This window comes from Helianthus annuus, chromosome 13 (genome assembly GCF_002127325.2).
Source record: "Helianthus annuus cultivar XRQ/B chromosome 13, HanXRQr2.0-SUNRISE, whole genome shotgun sequence".
Classification (NCBI taxonomy): Eukaryota; Viridiplantae; Streptophyta; class Magnoliopsida; order Asterales; family Asteraceae; genus Helianthus; species Helianthus annuus.
Genome location: NC_035445.2, coordinates 49035909 through 49052881, shown reverse-complemented (window position 1 = coordinate 49052881; position 16973 = coordinate 49035909). Strand labels below are relative to the sequence as shown.

At 35.2% G+C, this 16973-nt stretch overlaps 1 protein-coding gene across 1 annotated transcript; it reads left to right on the top strand.

The window, feature by feature from the left end:
- Window positions 1-14402: 14402 nt before the first annotated feature.
- LOC118485755 (protein FAR1-RELATED SEQUENCE 5-like) lies at window positions 14403-15655 on the top strand. Its single transcript, XM_035982189.1, has 3 exons — window positions 14403-14683; window positions 14938-15196; window positions 15386-15655. Exons 1-3 carry the CDS (start codon window positions 14403-14405, stop codon window positions 15653-15655), a joined length of 810 nt encoding a protein of 269 aa, XP_035838082.1.
- The last annotated feature ends 1318 nt before the right edge of the window (window positions 15656-16973 follow it).

Below are 16973 nucleotides of genomic sequence, written 5' to 3'. Positions count from 1 at the left end.
CTGTTTTTTCAGTTTCCAACTCTTGTTTCAACTAAGCACACTCCTCAATGTAATGGTTGATAGCCTTTTGCTTAGACATCATCACTGCATTCATCATGTTTAAAGCATCTTCTCTTTCAGAATTTGTCTTTTGCAAACCATTCACCGTTCTGTTCAAAACATCATATGATTCTTTCACATAATTGATATCAAACAATAACTTTTCTTTCATCTTGTCAAGCTCATTATACTTCACATCTTTTTCTACATACTGCTTGCATGGCTCCAAACACTTTAGACATGGTTTTGTAATCTCAACGACCTTTTCAACTTCGACAATTTTTTCAACTTTAACTATCTTTTCAATTTCAACTACTTTCTCCACTTCAATCACCTTCTCAGCTTCAACCGTCTCTTCAACAACTTTAACACCTTCATTCTGTTCAATTTTCTCTTCCTGAGCATCCTTTTTATAATTTGCCTTTTTCTGATCTTTAGCTGCTCGTTTCTCCTTCAGCTTCTCCAGTCTATCTGCAAAATAAAATTTAAAACTTTCAGGAGATAATTGAGTTTTTCCAATGTTTATATGCATTTCTTCTTCATCATCACTGCTATTAGATGATGATTGATCAAAGACTGTTGTCTTTTCTAAATTTTCATCTAAAGATCTAGATTCTTCATCTTGTCTTTTCTCAACATTTGCAAACATGCCCATCCATTCCTTCATCAAATCTTGTTCTTGAATTATCTGTGCAATGAATGCTCCTAACTTTGAATTAGGTGGAACATATTTGTCCCAACTAAAACCTTCTGCCACTTTCTCATCATCTTGATCAATTATGCCATAATAAGCTTTCTTATTTGACTCTTCGATCGCCTTCTTCTTTCCATCTTCAATAACATTTGATGATGATGGTTGTTGAGCAACTTGTTGGTATATAACTTTTCGATAGTAATCATTATTCCCGAACGGATTCTTAGCTCCACTTGCTTCTCGATTGGTACATTCCCTCTTGAAATGTCCTTTTTCCCTGCATCGAAAACAAGTAACTTTAGATTTATCAAAACCTAAAGTAGACACATTAGCATCACTAAAATCATCTCTTCCTGTAATTATCTTAAATTTCTCAGCTCTCCTCAACACACTCGCTAAACACCACTTAATATCCATAAGCTCCATTTCCTCAGCATCGATCTGATCGTAATCCTCTTTTGTCATCATAGGATTCCCGATCCTTCTAGCAATCAACCCCTCATATGATTCTAACATTGTAGCAAGCAATGCCATATAGCGACTTCTTCAGAAAAACTTTGACCATTCTGAAGTTGCAACGCGATGTTGCATTGTATCAGATAACCATTTCCATTGTTTGAGCCCTGAGACTGATAACTTGAGGTTGAAACATTTGGATTAACATTCGAGTATGGAGAAAATCCACTACTACTGTTCGGGCTTTGATTAACTGATCCAGATGAGTTTTCTGCGCTTAAAGCAGTTTGGACTTTCGGACTTGCTTCAACATTCTGAACACCACCTTTGAAGTACATCTTAACATCCTGTTGACCACTAGGATTATTCATTCTCGCAATCTTTTGTTGTTCAAGATCTTGTCCTTCAATCTTTTTAATAAACTGGGAGATTGTCAATTTATCATATTCTCCAGTGTTCTTTAAGATCATCAGATAGGTACCCCATTCTTTCTGAGGTAAAGCATCAGCTAATTTGTCAACCCATTCTTCACGATCTTTGTTGATATCTAACAGTGACATGGATCGGACTAAATGACAATATCTTTCAATCAGCATCTTTGTTGTTTCACTCGGAAAGCTTGTAAACAAGTCAAACTCTTTCTTTAATAGTGATTTCTTGCTCCTGATCATCTTCTCACTTCCCTCAAACTTAACTCGAAGTGCTTCCCAAATTGAACGTGAAGTATTATCATGCTGAAGTAAAACGAAAATGTCTTCTTTCACAGCTTGTTTTAACAGACTAATCATCATCTTTTTTGCTTTATACATGTCTCGTTCTTTGTCTGTCAACTCAGAAATCGTTTTGTTAACACCCAAATCTGTACGAGGCTTAACATACTTCTTCTCAATACACTCCCAAGATCTCAAATGATTAGCTTGAACCCAATTTTCAAATCTATCTTTCCAACCATAGTATTCTTCTATACCCATTAGTTTCGGGGGTTTTTGCAAAGTTCCAGTTTCGTTTTCCATGTTCACACTTTGAGCAATGGTAACCGGAGTACTCGGGGCAGTAGCAAACGCGTTATAAAATTCCTCTTCCATGTTTTGATTTTAAAAATTTCTCAATCACAACCTGAAAAACAAATCCCAAACAAAATGATAAGATCAAACGAAATAACCTTCTTCACATGAAATGACTCCTTCAAACGGAATGAGCCTTCACACGAAATGACCTTTTCAAACAAAATAGATCCTTTGGTACGAAATGAGTGATTTCGTACGAAATGAATCCTTTTGATGCGAAATGAATGATTTCGCACGGAATGACTAACACGAAATGGTGATTCCGCGCGAAATGTACAAATTTTCACACGAAATGAGCTATTTCGTGCGAAAGAGAACAAATACTTGTCAATTCGTACGAAATGACACCAATTTCCAAGCGAAATAGATCACCAAAGGTGATTTCGTCGAAATGAAAGATTTATTCCGCGCGAAATGCTGCTGATGTCATCTTTTTTATCAGAATTTTGTCAAATTAATCAGTTTTTAGTTCGAATTTAGGTCCAATTCTTTCAAGGCTTTGTTAAAACACTGTTTCACTTATAATATGTAAAATTCAAACCATTTTAACCGCCAAATCTTGTTAAATTTTGAAAAGAAGGTGTAGAAGTCAGAAAAATGATGAAATCAAGCTGAATTCGGTAAGAACTCCTCCTCCTGAGCTCTGATACCATTTGTAGGATCGTTTGCACGACCAGACGAGTCGTTCAGAAGAGTTTTTGCTCAATACGAGAGGCGGAAACAAACATATTGAGGTAATTCAGCTAGATATTCACTTTAAATGTCTTTTTGATTGATATAACAGCAATTTACAGTGAGTAGACACTTCGGCAGCAGTTCGACACTGAAACCGGAAAGTTACAAATGACTTGGCACAATACATATTTATAGGCCTGGCTATTTCGCACGAAATCATTCAAACGAAATGACCAAGCTTATTTCATACGAAATAGCTTATTCATTTCGTGCGAAATGAACCTTTTAACATGTTTTCTCGTTTTTTGTGCCCTGATCTATCTAATCTAATACAAGACTCGATACAAGACGAAGTCGACAGACATATGCACCAACATTCTACAGTGTAACTTTATTTAAAAAAAAATAATTTTTTGGGCCCCCGGAGGGTTTGGGCCCTGAGCCGTCGCTCATTCCGCACCCCCTCCGGGCTGCCCCTGCCTTAAAAGATGATTATTCTTAACAGCGGCTAGGGTTTGAAGGTGAAGAGAAAGGGCAGGGGGTGGTGGTGACTGGGGCTGGTGGTAGCGGCTTGTGTAGGTGGTCAGGTGAGGGTGGTGGTAAGTGGTGTTCGGAAGGTGCAAGGAAAAGGCGGGGGTAGGTAACTGGGTGTGGCGTTTGGGGGTAAGGTGGGTGGGGATGGCGTTTGGGGCTGGTGGATGGTGGTTGCGGTAGTGGATGGTGGTTGAGACGGTGGTGGATGGTGGTCTTATGGTGGTAGAAAGAGTGTGGTAAAGGGAAAGAGTTACAGAGAGAGAAGAGTGGTACAATAATATTTTGTTTAATTTTTATTAATTAATATTAAAGAAATTAACATGACCTATTAAATATCTTTTTTATTTTTACAAAATAGTCATTGTATATAAGTTATTTACACAATAACCCCTCGAAAGGTGAAATGACAAGAAAGCTCTCATGTGTAAGGCACATGATCATACTTAACCAAAAATTCTAACTGGGTTAAGGCTACATGACATAACGTGCAGAATTTTAAAACATTAAGTACAAAACTTGTCAACTTTCGTGCCAAAGGACACCGCCTGAAAAAAAAAGTGTTAACATAAAGGACAAAACTTGGAATTTACTCTAGTTTTATTGATGTTACGGATTCTGTTGTTTGTTAAGACTTCTAAGTTATATAGTCAAGTGTATTATAAAAGTTGAATTATGGAAACTGTTTTTTTTCTTCTTCTAGAGCAGAATAAGATAAGTAGATGTATATGATAATCATCCTATAAATTTGTAAGCTCTTTTCATAGTAATCAATACCCAACTCGTTTCTAAAATGCTTAATTTTCAATTCCTTAGGAATGTTCTTTATCATATTTTCATCATGTAGTTAAAAGTTGAATAAATATTTAAATAACCCATAAACTTATTCTCCATCATTTTGTTATACAAACCCATATTCTCTCACATATAATTTCAAAAACTATTGGATTATATTGATAATTATATAAGTTTGTAAATAAGAAGATTAAACTCTTGATCACAAAATAATGTAATATGGGTTAAATATGAAAATTATTTAAACGCATATATGGGTTTAAATTATGATTTTTGTTAATTTAATCCAAAGATATCATTATCATTATAAATAATATAAAAAGTTCATAAAAATATGGTTTTTAAGCTTTAATTCAAAAATATCATTATCTTTATAAAATATAAATCAAATATATATTTTAAGTAAAGGCGGATGTTGTGAGAATGTTTAGCAAATCAGATCTAACAATAATGTTGGCCAACTTAAATATAAATATGAAGTAAGGGCAGTTATTAATTTAAGAGTTTTAAAATAAGCAATATTGTCATTCTATTATATTAACTCGATTTTAAAAATAATAAAAAGTCAAGTTTGACTAAATTATTTTTCGAGGGATTATATGGTGTTGACACGTGACATTCTTTGGAATTGTTTTTTTTTTTTTTTTATAATGTCTATTTCAAAAATATCATTATCATTATAAATTATTAATTAAAGATATATTTGAAGTAAGAACAGATTTTGTAGAAATGTTTAGCAGATCTAATCTAACAAAAAAAGTTGATCAACTTAAACATGTATTTGTCGTAAGGGTGAGTATTAAGGTAAATATTTTAAAATAAGCAACGTTGCCATTCTATGATATTAATCTGATTTAATATATTAAAATGATTTTTTTAAAGATGATATGGTGTTGACATGTGATATTCTTTAGAATGATTTATTAGAAGTAAGGTTTATAATTTAAAAAATGTAATATTTCATTTTGCTTTAGTTATTAAGTTTGTTTATTATTTTATATATTAATTCCAATATATATTATTTATGTTATTAAGTTGCTAAAAATATAAAAGTTATGATAATCATTGGTTTATCTTAACATTATTTATGTTATTAAGTTGCTAAAAATATAAAAATTATGATAATCATTGGTTTATCTTAACATGTAGCTAGTTTTGATTTTTTTTAGTCTTATTACCTTTGTTTTTAGATTTTTCAGTCAAGTGATCAGGTCAGGCCAGATCACATAATACAAAGATGAGTTGATCACAACGTATATATAAGCTAAATATATAGATGATGGAGGCCTAAAGTTACTCAAACTAGTGGATTCACAACATGCCTGATGTCGTTTTGAGAATTGGACAATAGACAAGAAACATATTAGCCACATTAAACAAGAAACGTATATTCAAATCAATTAACCAAACTTCCGAACATTCAAAGGAGATTCCAAACAGCTTAGAATAACCTCAAACACAACCCGAACACCTTCTGGAATAATTCGAACAACTTATAGCACTTCAAAACAACCCGAACAATTTAAAAACCAGTCCGAAATAATCCAAAATCTTTCAAAACTAAACTGAACATCACTGAAACAAGCAATACACATTTTTTCTTAAAAAATTATGAATCTTGATATCAGACCGAGCCCTTGAATGACTTCAATGACTCTGATACCAATTGTAAATCCCAAAAATAATAGATATTAGGTAAACACAACAGTTTGGCGGAATCAAACAACTATGCCATTCAAGAACACGAAGACATACTTTAAACTTGCGTACGATTATGATTAGAATTCAACTCGTCTAGTACAAAGCCTTTGACACAAAACCGCTAACCTAGTTATGAATGAATAACAACTTTATATACTATCTAGGCTAACTCGCCCCACATGGGCGCACATGGTCCCACCGGCCCAAAAGCCCTACATGGCCCAAACTGTCTTTACTAACCCACCCGACCCAGTAAAAATAGCCATTAACCCGTAAATGACTAGACTCGATACACAAACCTATAATTTGGACCTTACACTAATGTTGTCACACCCGCTCGTAGGGGAGGCACGGAGTGTGAACTTAGATAGGTTCTCATTGCATTCGAATAAGGTAACCATACTATATGATTAAAACAAACCAAGAATGTCATGGCCATATGTAGAATCAAACCACGTCATAAGTTAAGTACATTGTTTACAAATCCCAAATGTATAAGTCTCTAAAAATATTTCAAAGAAAATGTAGATTTTCATGAATCAAGGTTTTGACCGCTATATCTCCGTAAAGAGGCAGCATATAGAAGGCAAATCCTCCAAAAGTTGGCATCTTTCTTGGTTTTCCAGTTCTAGTGTCCACGCTTGAACTTACTTCCCAGAAATACATGTAAGTTAAAAAGTCAACAAAAGTTGGTGAATTCATGTGTTTTGGTTAGTATCAAATGAAACTTTGAAACATTTGAAAATCTTGTATCGAAAACCCAGTATGTAAAGCGTCTATGAAATTTGTTGATCATTAATGTTTTGCAAGGACATTAATATGTGTGGCAACATAGGAAGCAACCAAACCTAGACGATGTATGTCGATTCTCCTCGAATTGGGACACAAAAGCACTTTTCAAGGTCTCATGGACCAAGAGCGGTTCTCGCCAAAACTCAATAGATCTACCCCTTTCGTTCCTTGGTCTGTATGTGTGATTAATGGCTACTTGTGTATTCTAACCTATGTGCACATGATCTACGGTTATTTCATTCCCTAGCTTATCATACCATTAGTAACATGTATCTGTAATGCCCATAAATTTAAAATCATTATTCTAGAAATAAAAAGAATAATAGTAAATATAAACCACTAGAAAACCCTAATTAAGACACCCAAGCATGTCAATCAAGCAAGTAGGTAGGCATGTCAAGCAAGTAGGTAGGCATGTCAAGCAGGTAGGTAGGCATGTCAATCAAGCAAGTAGGTAGGCATGTCAAGCAGGTAGGTAGGCATGTCAATCAAGCAGGTAGGTAGGCATGTCAAACAGGTAGGTAGGTATGTCAAGCAGGTAGGTAGGCATGTCAATCAAGCAGGTAGGTAGGCATGTCAATCAAGCAGGTAGGTAGGCATGTCAAGCAGGTAGGTAGGCATGTCAAGCAGGTAGGTAGGCATGTCAATCAAGCAGGTAGGTAGGCATGTCAAGCAGATAGGTAGGCATGTCAAGCAGGTAGGTAGGCATGTCCCAAAAATTAGTATAAATAGCAGGCTTTGGGACTTGCTTCTGGGCACAAAAACGACGCTCAAATTCTCAATTGACGTCGAGTTATACTTCTTCCACTACCCAAACACACACACACACACACACCTCGAAACGCTGCCGCAATCAGGGTAATAACTCGATCGCCATTACGATTCAACGTCCGATCGATTATAACTATCCAACGATTGTCTGAGTGCTGCTCAAATTGAGCTTCTACTTTGATTATTCATCGTGATTTCAACTTGAATATTTGAGTGCTGTTCGAATTCGGACTATGCTCTGTTATTCGTTGTGAATCCGATTGAATTGTTAAGTATTGCACTTGATAATAGTTGTGAGGGTTTGATCTCGTGAATTGACGTAAATGTTGTATTAAGTTACTAACCTAGTTTGTGTGCATGTTATTTAAATTAGGTTAAAAGATTAATCAGTAGTCTAAACTCTGCCCATATAAATCTAAAATATTAGCACAGGGTAGCTTCACTTTGGAGTTATTAAGGTACGGATCCTTACCCCACTCTTTATTGCTTCATATTCAAATTGTTATAAACCACTAAGTTACTATATCTTCTAAAAACTCCTCACGTCTTTGATTATCGATTCAGTTGACAGTCCGTTCGATTCCTATCCTAATCATTTGATTTAACTTTCATGTCATGCGATAGTATTATTTGTTATACTCATTATCGCATGTTCCAATATATGTTCCGTTTTGTTATGAAAATAAGTTTTATAAGTTATGTGAATAAGACCATTTGTACTATGATACCCTGAGTGTCGCTTCTCGTGGAGTGTCCCACGAGCATGTTGTTGTGGCATCAACATCATGTGCTCCATCCGTGACGGAGAGATCAGTTCACGGCGTCTCTTAAGTACAAGTGTGGTACATAAGGCTATTAGGAGGCGTATGGATCGATCCTAGAATTTAAGTATAAGGAGGTGGATAATGGGTATGCCAATTCGCCATCTCATGTGATAATTATGCAGGAGTAGCTACCTGTGTATTGTCACGTTTTAAGTTTGCTCATGGGTACATCCGTAAGATATGATTATGAAATTATGTTCTTGCATCGTATCATTTTCGCATAAAGTTCCATCCGGATAAGATTTCATATAAAGCATTATTTGTTATTTGAGCCTAAAATTCCGTACTGAGCATTCGGCTCATTCCGTAAACTTTTTGTATATACAGGTCCACAGGTTACTTTGGGAGGGGAAAAGAGAGAAAGAATAAAGTCTAGGAATAAATCTGAAGATGTTAGTTAATTAAGATGAATGTCTCCGCTTGTATATTAATCTTAATTTTAATAGTCATGTGGTTGTATCCTTATCAAATAAATAAATGGAATTAGGACTATTGTTTATGTTACCGTTATTGTGACACGTCAGCCCTTCCGGGTTGGGGTGTTACAGTATCTCCCCTGGATTTGGAAACATAAAAATGTATTTGAAAGAGGGGACATGAACTCACAGTTTTCTTTCGTGCAAATAGCTAGCAATCACTTGTTCGCTCTGTTTTGAATCCAACCTACAAGTGTCCTAATTTCCTTAAGGCACTTAGGTCCATAGTTTAATCATGTGCAAGTCTTTCATCATGAGTCTTGTTTATTTTAGACTTAGCCTTTGTTTTTGTGTGTTTGAAAACCTTTGTTTGTTTTGGACTCATTTAGTTAAATATAATTTTCTATATTTACGCTAAATATATAACACATAAATATACACATAAACACATTTTTGTGTGATTGCTATATATATATATATATATATACATATATATAGGTAGAGGATCTTGTACAAAGTCCATCTTTTGTAAGAAGTGTAAGAAATAATTTGGGAATGACAAGTGTCCCTCTTCTTAATTAATTCAAAAGGGTATATTAGTAATTGTACATTCTTGTCAATTAATTGATTTACAATATAACTGGAAAAAAAAATAACTGGTGATGAGAATGTTTAGGGATTGATTCGAATTTTGTATTTTTTTGCAAGATCCAATACGATTGTTATCTACGTATCATTCATCATCAATTATAAATACAAGAAGTCGTATGAAATCGCTAGAGACAATATAGTTGTTTAACTTCTGCGCCCTTCTTCGATGCTGGTGTTTTATATCAATTTCAATGGAGTCCGGCGATGCAGGTACATGTGTATCATAGTAATTTAATCTGTTAATAGTTATCATGTTCCGATAATTAGTGTTATTTGTTCGATGTTTTTGTTTTTAGTATGCCGTTTTTACAGGACATTAGTATGGTTTGATTTTGTGTGTATGTAGTGTTTTATAGATTAAGTTGTTTAGGGTAAGTTGTTCTTTTAGTGTTTTTTCATGATCATGTTTTTTATTTTTTTTTATTTTTAGATGTGTAGTGTTATATGCATGATCAATAGTGTTATATTCTGTTCACACGTCTTATTTTCCTTTCATAGTGTTTTATACATTGAATTGTTTACCCTTATTTTAGTAAGTTTTTGTAGTGTTTTATAATTAACAAAGATATTTTTTTTGATATTTAGATGTATAGTGTCATATGTATGAACAATAGTGTTATATTCTATTCACACATCCGAGTTCCCCTTCATAGTGTTTTATACATTGAATTGTATTAGGGTAAGTTTTTGTAGTGTTTTATCATTAACAAAGTTATTATTTTTTTTTGATATTTAGATGTATAGTGTTTTTATCCACAATTTATAGTGTTATATTATGTACAGGCATCTTAATTTCTTTTCATAGTGTTTTACCCCACACCAATACTGTTATATTCTGTGCAGACATATTTATTTTATGGTTCATAGTGTTTTAATATTATTAAGTGTTTTAAATCAACAGATTATTTGTTAATTAAGCTGTATAGTGTCTTTACAGTAAACAGATAGTGTTATATCTTCATATAGTGTTTTATCAAATTTAGAAACATGTTCTTATCACTGTTTTTATAAACGACTGATGTGTCGATTTTTTGCTGTAGATATCCCTACATACCAGCCCGTTGGTAATGTTCAGGTGTCCCCAAATTCTGGAAGGAAGACATTTATAACCAGATGTCGATGATTTGATTATACCTCAGATGCATATGATGTTTGATTAGCTCGAAAATGCCTTTCTTTTTTACCAAAGATATGCTAAGGCGGGAGGTTTCACAGCTAGGAAGGGTACTGTAACACCTCGAATTTTTGTGTCCAATGATGTGTTAACACGTGTCATTTGTTTACACGTGGCATCTATAATAAATAAAGGACTAATTTTGACAAACCTTGAAAGTATATAAATTCGAGGGTTATAAATGTCAACAAGGGTAAATATACTGTATAGTATCCCTAAATAATGCTTAAACCTTCAAACGAATAAATTATAGATCGTACAAAAATAAAACGCGGAAGAAAGTGAGAGATTACAAACTACAGGGGTTAACTGTGTCAACATGTTTAATAATACCTCTGAGTGACCCTTTAACGTCCCAAAGACTTTGTAACGGTATTATACCCTCACTAAAATAATATATATGAATTTCGCGAAGTTTCGATATAAGACGAGAAAGTTACGATCGAATTCGTAGAAGAAGGGTTAAAAGCGTCAACAGTGAAAGTTAAGGCTTTCCAATATAATTAATAAATAAACCGGGGACTTAATAATGCGGGTAATTAACACGAGGCCCCTATCGGTAAATAATCGAGGGCCAAACCGTAAAGTTACCCCTTCAAAACCGAAAGGTCAGGCGAATCATTACGAAAGATTTCGTTATTAATGGCCAGATTCTGTAATCATTACAAAAAGATTTAAAAATCCTGAAATCTTAACCTTAGGCGACCCGCGTGAAGGTTAAGGGTTAGTTGAGGCGGGCCGCGAGCCTCCTCACTAATTCGCCTGATTTCTTAACCTTTAGGCGACCCGCATTAGAAAGCATGGGAACTCCCATGCGGGCCGCGTAAAGTGCCCAGATGCAGAATGGTTGTAGTTTCTTGACTTTTGGAGCTTGTGAACGATCATGCACATAATTATGGGGCATGGGCACCCTATGCTCGACCCATAACACTTAGGGAACACCTACAATCACCTCTGGTCTGATTGTAAGAGTTGTAATGATCAAAGATGCTTGGCATTGGCTATAAATAGCCACCTTAAGCTCATATCATTCACACAACTCAAACAACTTCCATCTGATTATTCTAAGTGCTCCCAAGTGTTCTTCTTTGCTCCATATTCAAGTCCTAACTTCTGTAAGTTGCCTTGATCATTCATACTTCAGTTTATGCTTAGTATTTAGCTAAAAACCAAACCGTCGTAAGTACGGTTTGACTTTAAAATAACTCAGTGATGGTTCAGTCTTATGACGAACCAAAAGTAGTTTTGAGTTGGTATTTATGTGGGTATTAAACCTCTAAAATGGTTCCCCCTGATCACCACTCTAACTATGTCAAATGTCGAGTCAAACGTGCGGTTAAAAAGTCAACAGAAAGCTATTTTGGCGATTTATGCATAATCTGTAATATATATGTTATGGAACCTGTTTTGATAATCATAAAACATGATAATAAGTATATAAACATGTTTGCGCTCGTTTGAATCGATCATTTACTATATAGAACCGGTTCGGAGCCGAATGTCGCAAAAGTTTGACTTTTGCTTTGACTTCAGTTCTGACCCGTTTTAGTGAAGTATAAATATACCTTAGGACTCTCTCAGGACCAGGTCACATGTTGGTATACACCTCTGTGGTCGGTTCATGAGTTATCCGAGTCTTTTACGCAATTCCGTCATTCGCCTAAAAGTTGACCGTAACGGCCTTTTAAAATTAAAACGAGTATTTCGGACACGTGAACGGACCAAAACCTTGCTTGTTAAATTATAAGCATGTCCTTAAAGTTTCACGTCAATCCGAGGTCTAGAATGAGAGTTATGCTAAAAGGCGCACTTTTAAGAAAGTTTTGTAATTAACGGCGCAATTAGCATAACGCCCATCTAACCCAAGTTTTCGTCACCAAAACTTTTACCCACTGTGGTAAAATAATATTTTGGGAATTTTAAAGATTTTTAATAATTTTTACCTTGCTCATAACCTGCGGTTATGGCTACGGTTCGGTTAATACCGAATATGCCCTTTTTGGCCAAAACGAGAGTTCTACAAGGTCTTTTGACCCGATTCCAGTTGCTACTGATTTTAAATAATAAATAAAGTATTTTAAGCTTTATAAGCTGTTCGGGAAACTCAGATTTCCTGTAGAACTCGAAAATCCCTTTTAAAGTCTTTAAGATGACCGAAAAGCCCCTACGGGGCATAATATTAACTTAAACTCGTTACGGGCATTACGGAAGGTATCCTACTGATACCAAAATACTTTTAAGGCATATTGACTTAGGAAATAAGCGTACGACTCTCATAGTTAACCGTTTCGCCTATTTGCGCACACGGTACGGCTCACGGAACTAGTTTTCGTGCAATAGCCGATATGGGTCAAATTATATTATTTGAACCCCAAAATCCAGAGTATGAACTATAAACCCATATAAAACAAGTCACTGAACTTGTTGGGTCCAAATCATACTCCATTCTCCGTTTTCGCCTTTTCGTGCGAATTAACCATATCTATATATCGGAATCAACCGGTTTAAGCTACGGGTAATACAAGGACCGTTAGGATTCTAAGAGGTTAATTAAAACCTTCGTTCCAGATTAGGAGCCCCAGTAAAAGCTATCGGTGACTTGATCTAAAATAAGGATTAATACTTGCAAAGGTAAATACTTTAACTTATTTCCCCTATATGGGCTTGGGTTACGGTATATTAATACCGCTTGATTGAGCATTATATAATTCCATCGCTTAGGTGGTTAATTGATTAAATATGATCGGCTCATTTAAACAGTTTTGTTGCTTATAAGCCTTTGGGGGGTTTAATGACCGTTGTCCCGGATATCCTCGGCATCATTTTACGAAATGGCCACGACCATCGACATCCCGGTGTAGGCGTACACCCGGTATAAAGTGTCGACATCAAAAACTAAAAGACGTAGCCGTTGGTTTCTGTACTACGGTTTTACGCAAACGTGGTGTGTCTATAAATCTTTAACCCGGCACGACCCGGGCTACTGAACGCATAAAAGAACATGTAAAACGTTCACAAGATTATTATGAATTTTCCCAAGTTATAAAAGAGTTTGTGCCTTGTGCATTCAAATCAATTTTAATAAACATTTTCAAATGTGTCAGTTGAATGTATTTACCAGTGTAAACTGACGTATTTTCCCCAAAAAGATTAAGTGCAGGTACCTAAACGTAATTGGCTGGTATTAGCTCCCTAGCGTCGGGATAAGCCTCGCAAGCTTGATTGCAGTATCTAATGGAACAATACCTTACTTTTATTTTCGATCCACTGTGGATATTCAACTCTGTAATACATTGATATTATGATCAGAGGTTGAAATTTATATATTTATCTTATGCTTCCGCTGTGCATTATATAATTGTGTGGTTTGACTATATTGTTGCCAACATCGTCACGGTAATCCCCCACCGGGCCCACCGGTGAGACACGTGGAAACCGGGGTGTGACAGGTACTCAATACGAGCCTCGAAAGGGTGTAATACATAATAAATGGTTCGTATGCTCAAAAGAGGGTACTAAACCCTTAAAGGCGATTGACTCGACTCAGGAAGCCGGTAGTTCTAATGTTAACTCGAAGTCTAAGATTACTCGCAGGGTTCCTTCTATAAGGACCGGATGTGAAGCGTGCATTCGGGTTAAGTTAACCCCGGATAATCTTTACGAGGTTTATTACTTCGAGGAGTCGCATAATCACTCATTTGTTGCTGAAGATGACAGTTACCTGCTTCCTGAAAACAGAGGAATCAATTACGTACAGGAAGAAGCCGTGAATGCTTTGAGTGCCATAAATGTTGGTCCAGTTAGAGCGTTTACATTATGAGGACTCTTTATGGAGGTTTTGATAAGGTAGGTGCCACTAAAGTTGACTTCAAAAACTTCAAGAGAGACTTAAATAGGTATATAGCTGAGTACGATGCTGACATGGTTATCAAACGCCTAAGAAGGAAGAAAGAATTTATGCCCAATTTCTCTATGGAATACCTAACAACTGCCGATGGCGTTTTACGTGCGTTGTTCTGGGCCGATGGTGATACAACGAGAAATTTTCATATGTTTGGGGATGTTGTGTCCTTCGATGCTACTTATCGTCGTAACAAGTTCGTATCCTACCTTTATTTTTAGATTCATTAAATCCATAATAGATCTATATTATAGTGTTTTATCACCATGATAATGTTTTTAGTGTAGTGGGATATGCATGAAAAGACTCGTTAACTTTATCTCATACTAATAGTGTTTTAATTTCAATTTATTATTTAAATAATGTAGGTTGTTTTATGTTTTTACACTTGTATGGAATTTACAATATCAAATCAGTAATCACACCAGTTTTTTTTTTTTTTTTTTGTAGGTACAATATGATGTTTGTACCTTTTACCGGCGTTGACAATCACTATCGTAATGTTACCTTGGGTGCTGCTATAATAGGTAATGAAACTGCCGAAACATATAGCTGGTTGCTTAACGCATTTTGGCAGGCATTTGGGCGCGCACCACCTGTGATTATAACTGATCAAGACCCAGCGATGAGGAAAGCTATTCAAGATACTTGGCCTGAAAGTAGGCACAGGCTTTGCATGTGGCATATAATGGACAAACTTACTACCAAGGTTTATTAAATACCAAAATTATTGTTTACGACGTTTATTGTTTTAATGGAATTGTTTTGTTGGTTTTTTGTACTTTTTTATATCTGAATATGTTGTTTTTTGTTTATCGATGTTGTTTTACTTTTATATAATGTTTTATCATGTATTTTGTATATTTAATTTTTTTATTGTTGACTTGTTGTTTATTAGGTTGGCGCCAACCTATGCAATAGCACCGATTTTAAGAAGAGGTTGTGTGATATTGTTTGGACTGATGCATTACTACCAGAACAGTTTGAAACTGAATGGGGTGTTATATTGGCTGATTTTGATTTGGTGAATCATGAATGGTTACAGTCAATTTATCAGATTAGGGATACATGGATCCCTGTGTACTATCGTGATGAACACATGTCTGGGCTGATGCGTACTTCATCACGTTCGGAGAGTGAGAACCATTTCTTTGGGCAGTTTTTGTAACAACTCTCACTAAAATTAATACTTAGCATAATAATTATCCAATAAGGAAACCCTAATTAAGACACCCAAGTGATTCTGCATAAACCCTAAAATTTTCAGAACAATCGGAAACAGGATCAGGGCCCCTAAAACTCGGGGGGGGGGGGGGGTATTCCCTACTCGATGATTATCCTTATGAACTCGTTGTCAAAATTTAAAATTAAGGAGACGTCGACTCTGCAAGCCTAGTCCCACGCGTGGCAACCCTATGACCCTTAGGTGTCCCTTACGGACCGTAAGGGATTAGGCTTACGGTCCGTAAGCATGTCAATTTTCGTGTATAAATAGCAGACAGTGGGACTGGAATTGGGGCGAATAAACGACGTAAAAACTCGTTCTACACACTGAGTTACATTCGGTTTACTATCAAAATCACTAATTAGTGTAGCGGGGTGCTGCTACGATGATGGGTATTAACTCGATCGCTGTTCAATTCTTTTCCGTCAGCTTTTATAATAGCTCGGGATTTTACCCTCTAAATCCCTAAACTCTGCCCGTTATTAGGGTAATAACTCTAATCACTGGTACGATACTTTATCCGATCGATTATAACTATCCAACGATTGTCTAAGTGTTGCTCAAATTGAGTAATACTTTGTTATTCATTGTGATTTCAACTTGAATGTTTGAGTGCTGTCCAAACTCGGACTATACTCTGTCATTCGTTGTGAATCCGCTGAATTATTAAGTATTGCACTTGTAAATCGTTGTGAGGGTTTTATCTCGTGATTATCGTTAAAGTTGAATTGAGTTAATACACTAATACGAGTTCTTGTGTCTAGAAATTAGAACTCGTAAGCAGGGAGCTGCTAGAATACTTAAAAGCTAAGTAAAATTTATAACATGCTTGTTTAGTCTTCGAATTCATCAAATCATTTCTTTGATTACGATCACCTTGTGGTGACATTTTTCACAACATTTGAAAATTGTGCTAATCTCGTTTGAATTATTTATTTTTGGTAAATATTTGTAATAAAATATTAATAATAATGATGTTAATATTATTTTTAAAGATTATTGTCAAGGACAGGTATTGGGTAGCCTAGCCTTACTTAGGCGTGGACTGGCCACCTATGCTTAAACAAGGCAGCACTAACCAATATCCAACCATGATAATAACTATTTAATATATATAAATTAAGTCATCATATTTATTTAATAAATTTCAATTATATGTAAAAACATTTTATATTATATATATAGAGAAATATATATATACTTCGTACTGTAAAGAAAACATATTTTCATAAAACAATTAAAGGGACGAATAAAATTATCT

Coding starts and splice junctions, on each gene's coding strand:
- LOC118485755 (XM_035982189.1), top strand. CDS start 14,403: ATGAGGACTCTTTATGGAGGTTTTGATAAGGTAGGTGCCACTAAAGTT. Junction 14,684..14,937: donor GCTACTTATCGTCGTAACAA/GTTCGTATCCTA, acceptor TTTTTTTTGTAG/GTACAATATGATGTTTGTAC. Junction 15,197..15,385: donor TGGACAAACTTACTACCAAG/GTTTATTAAATA, acceptor GTTGTTTATTAG/GTTGGCGCCAACCTATGCAA.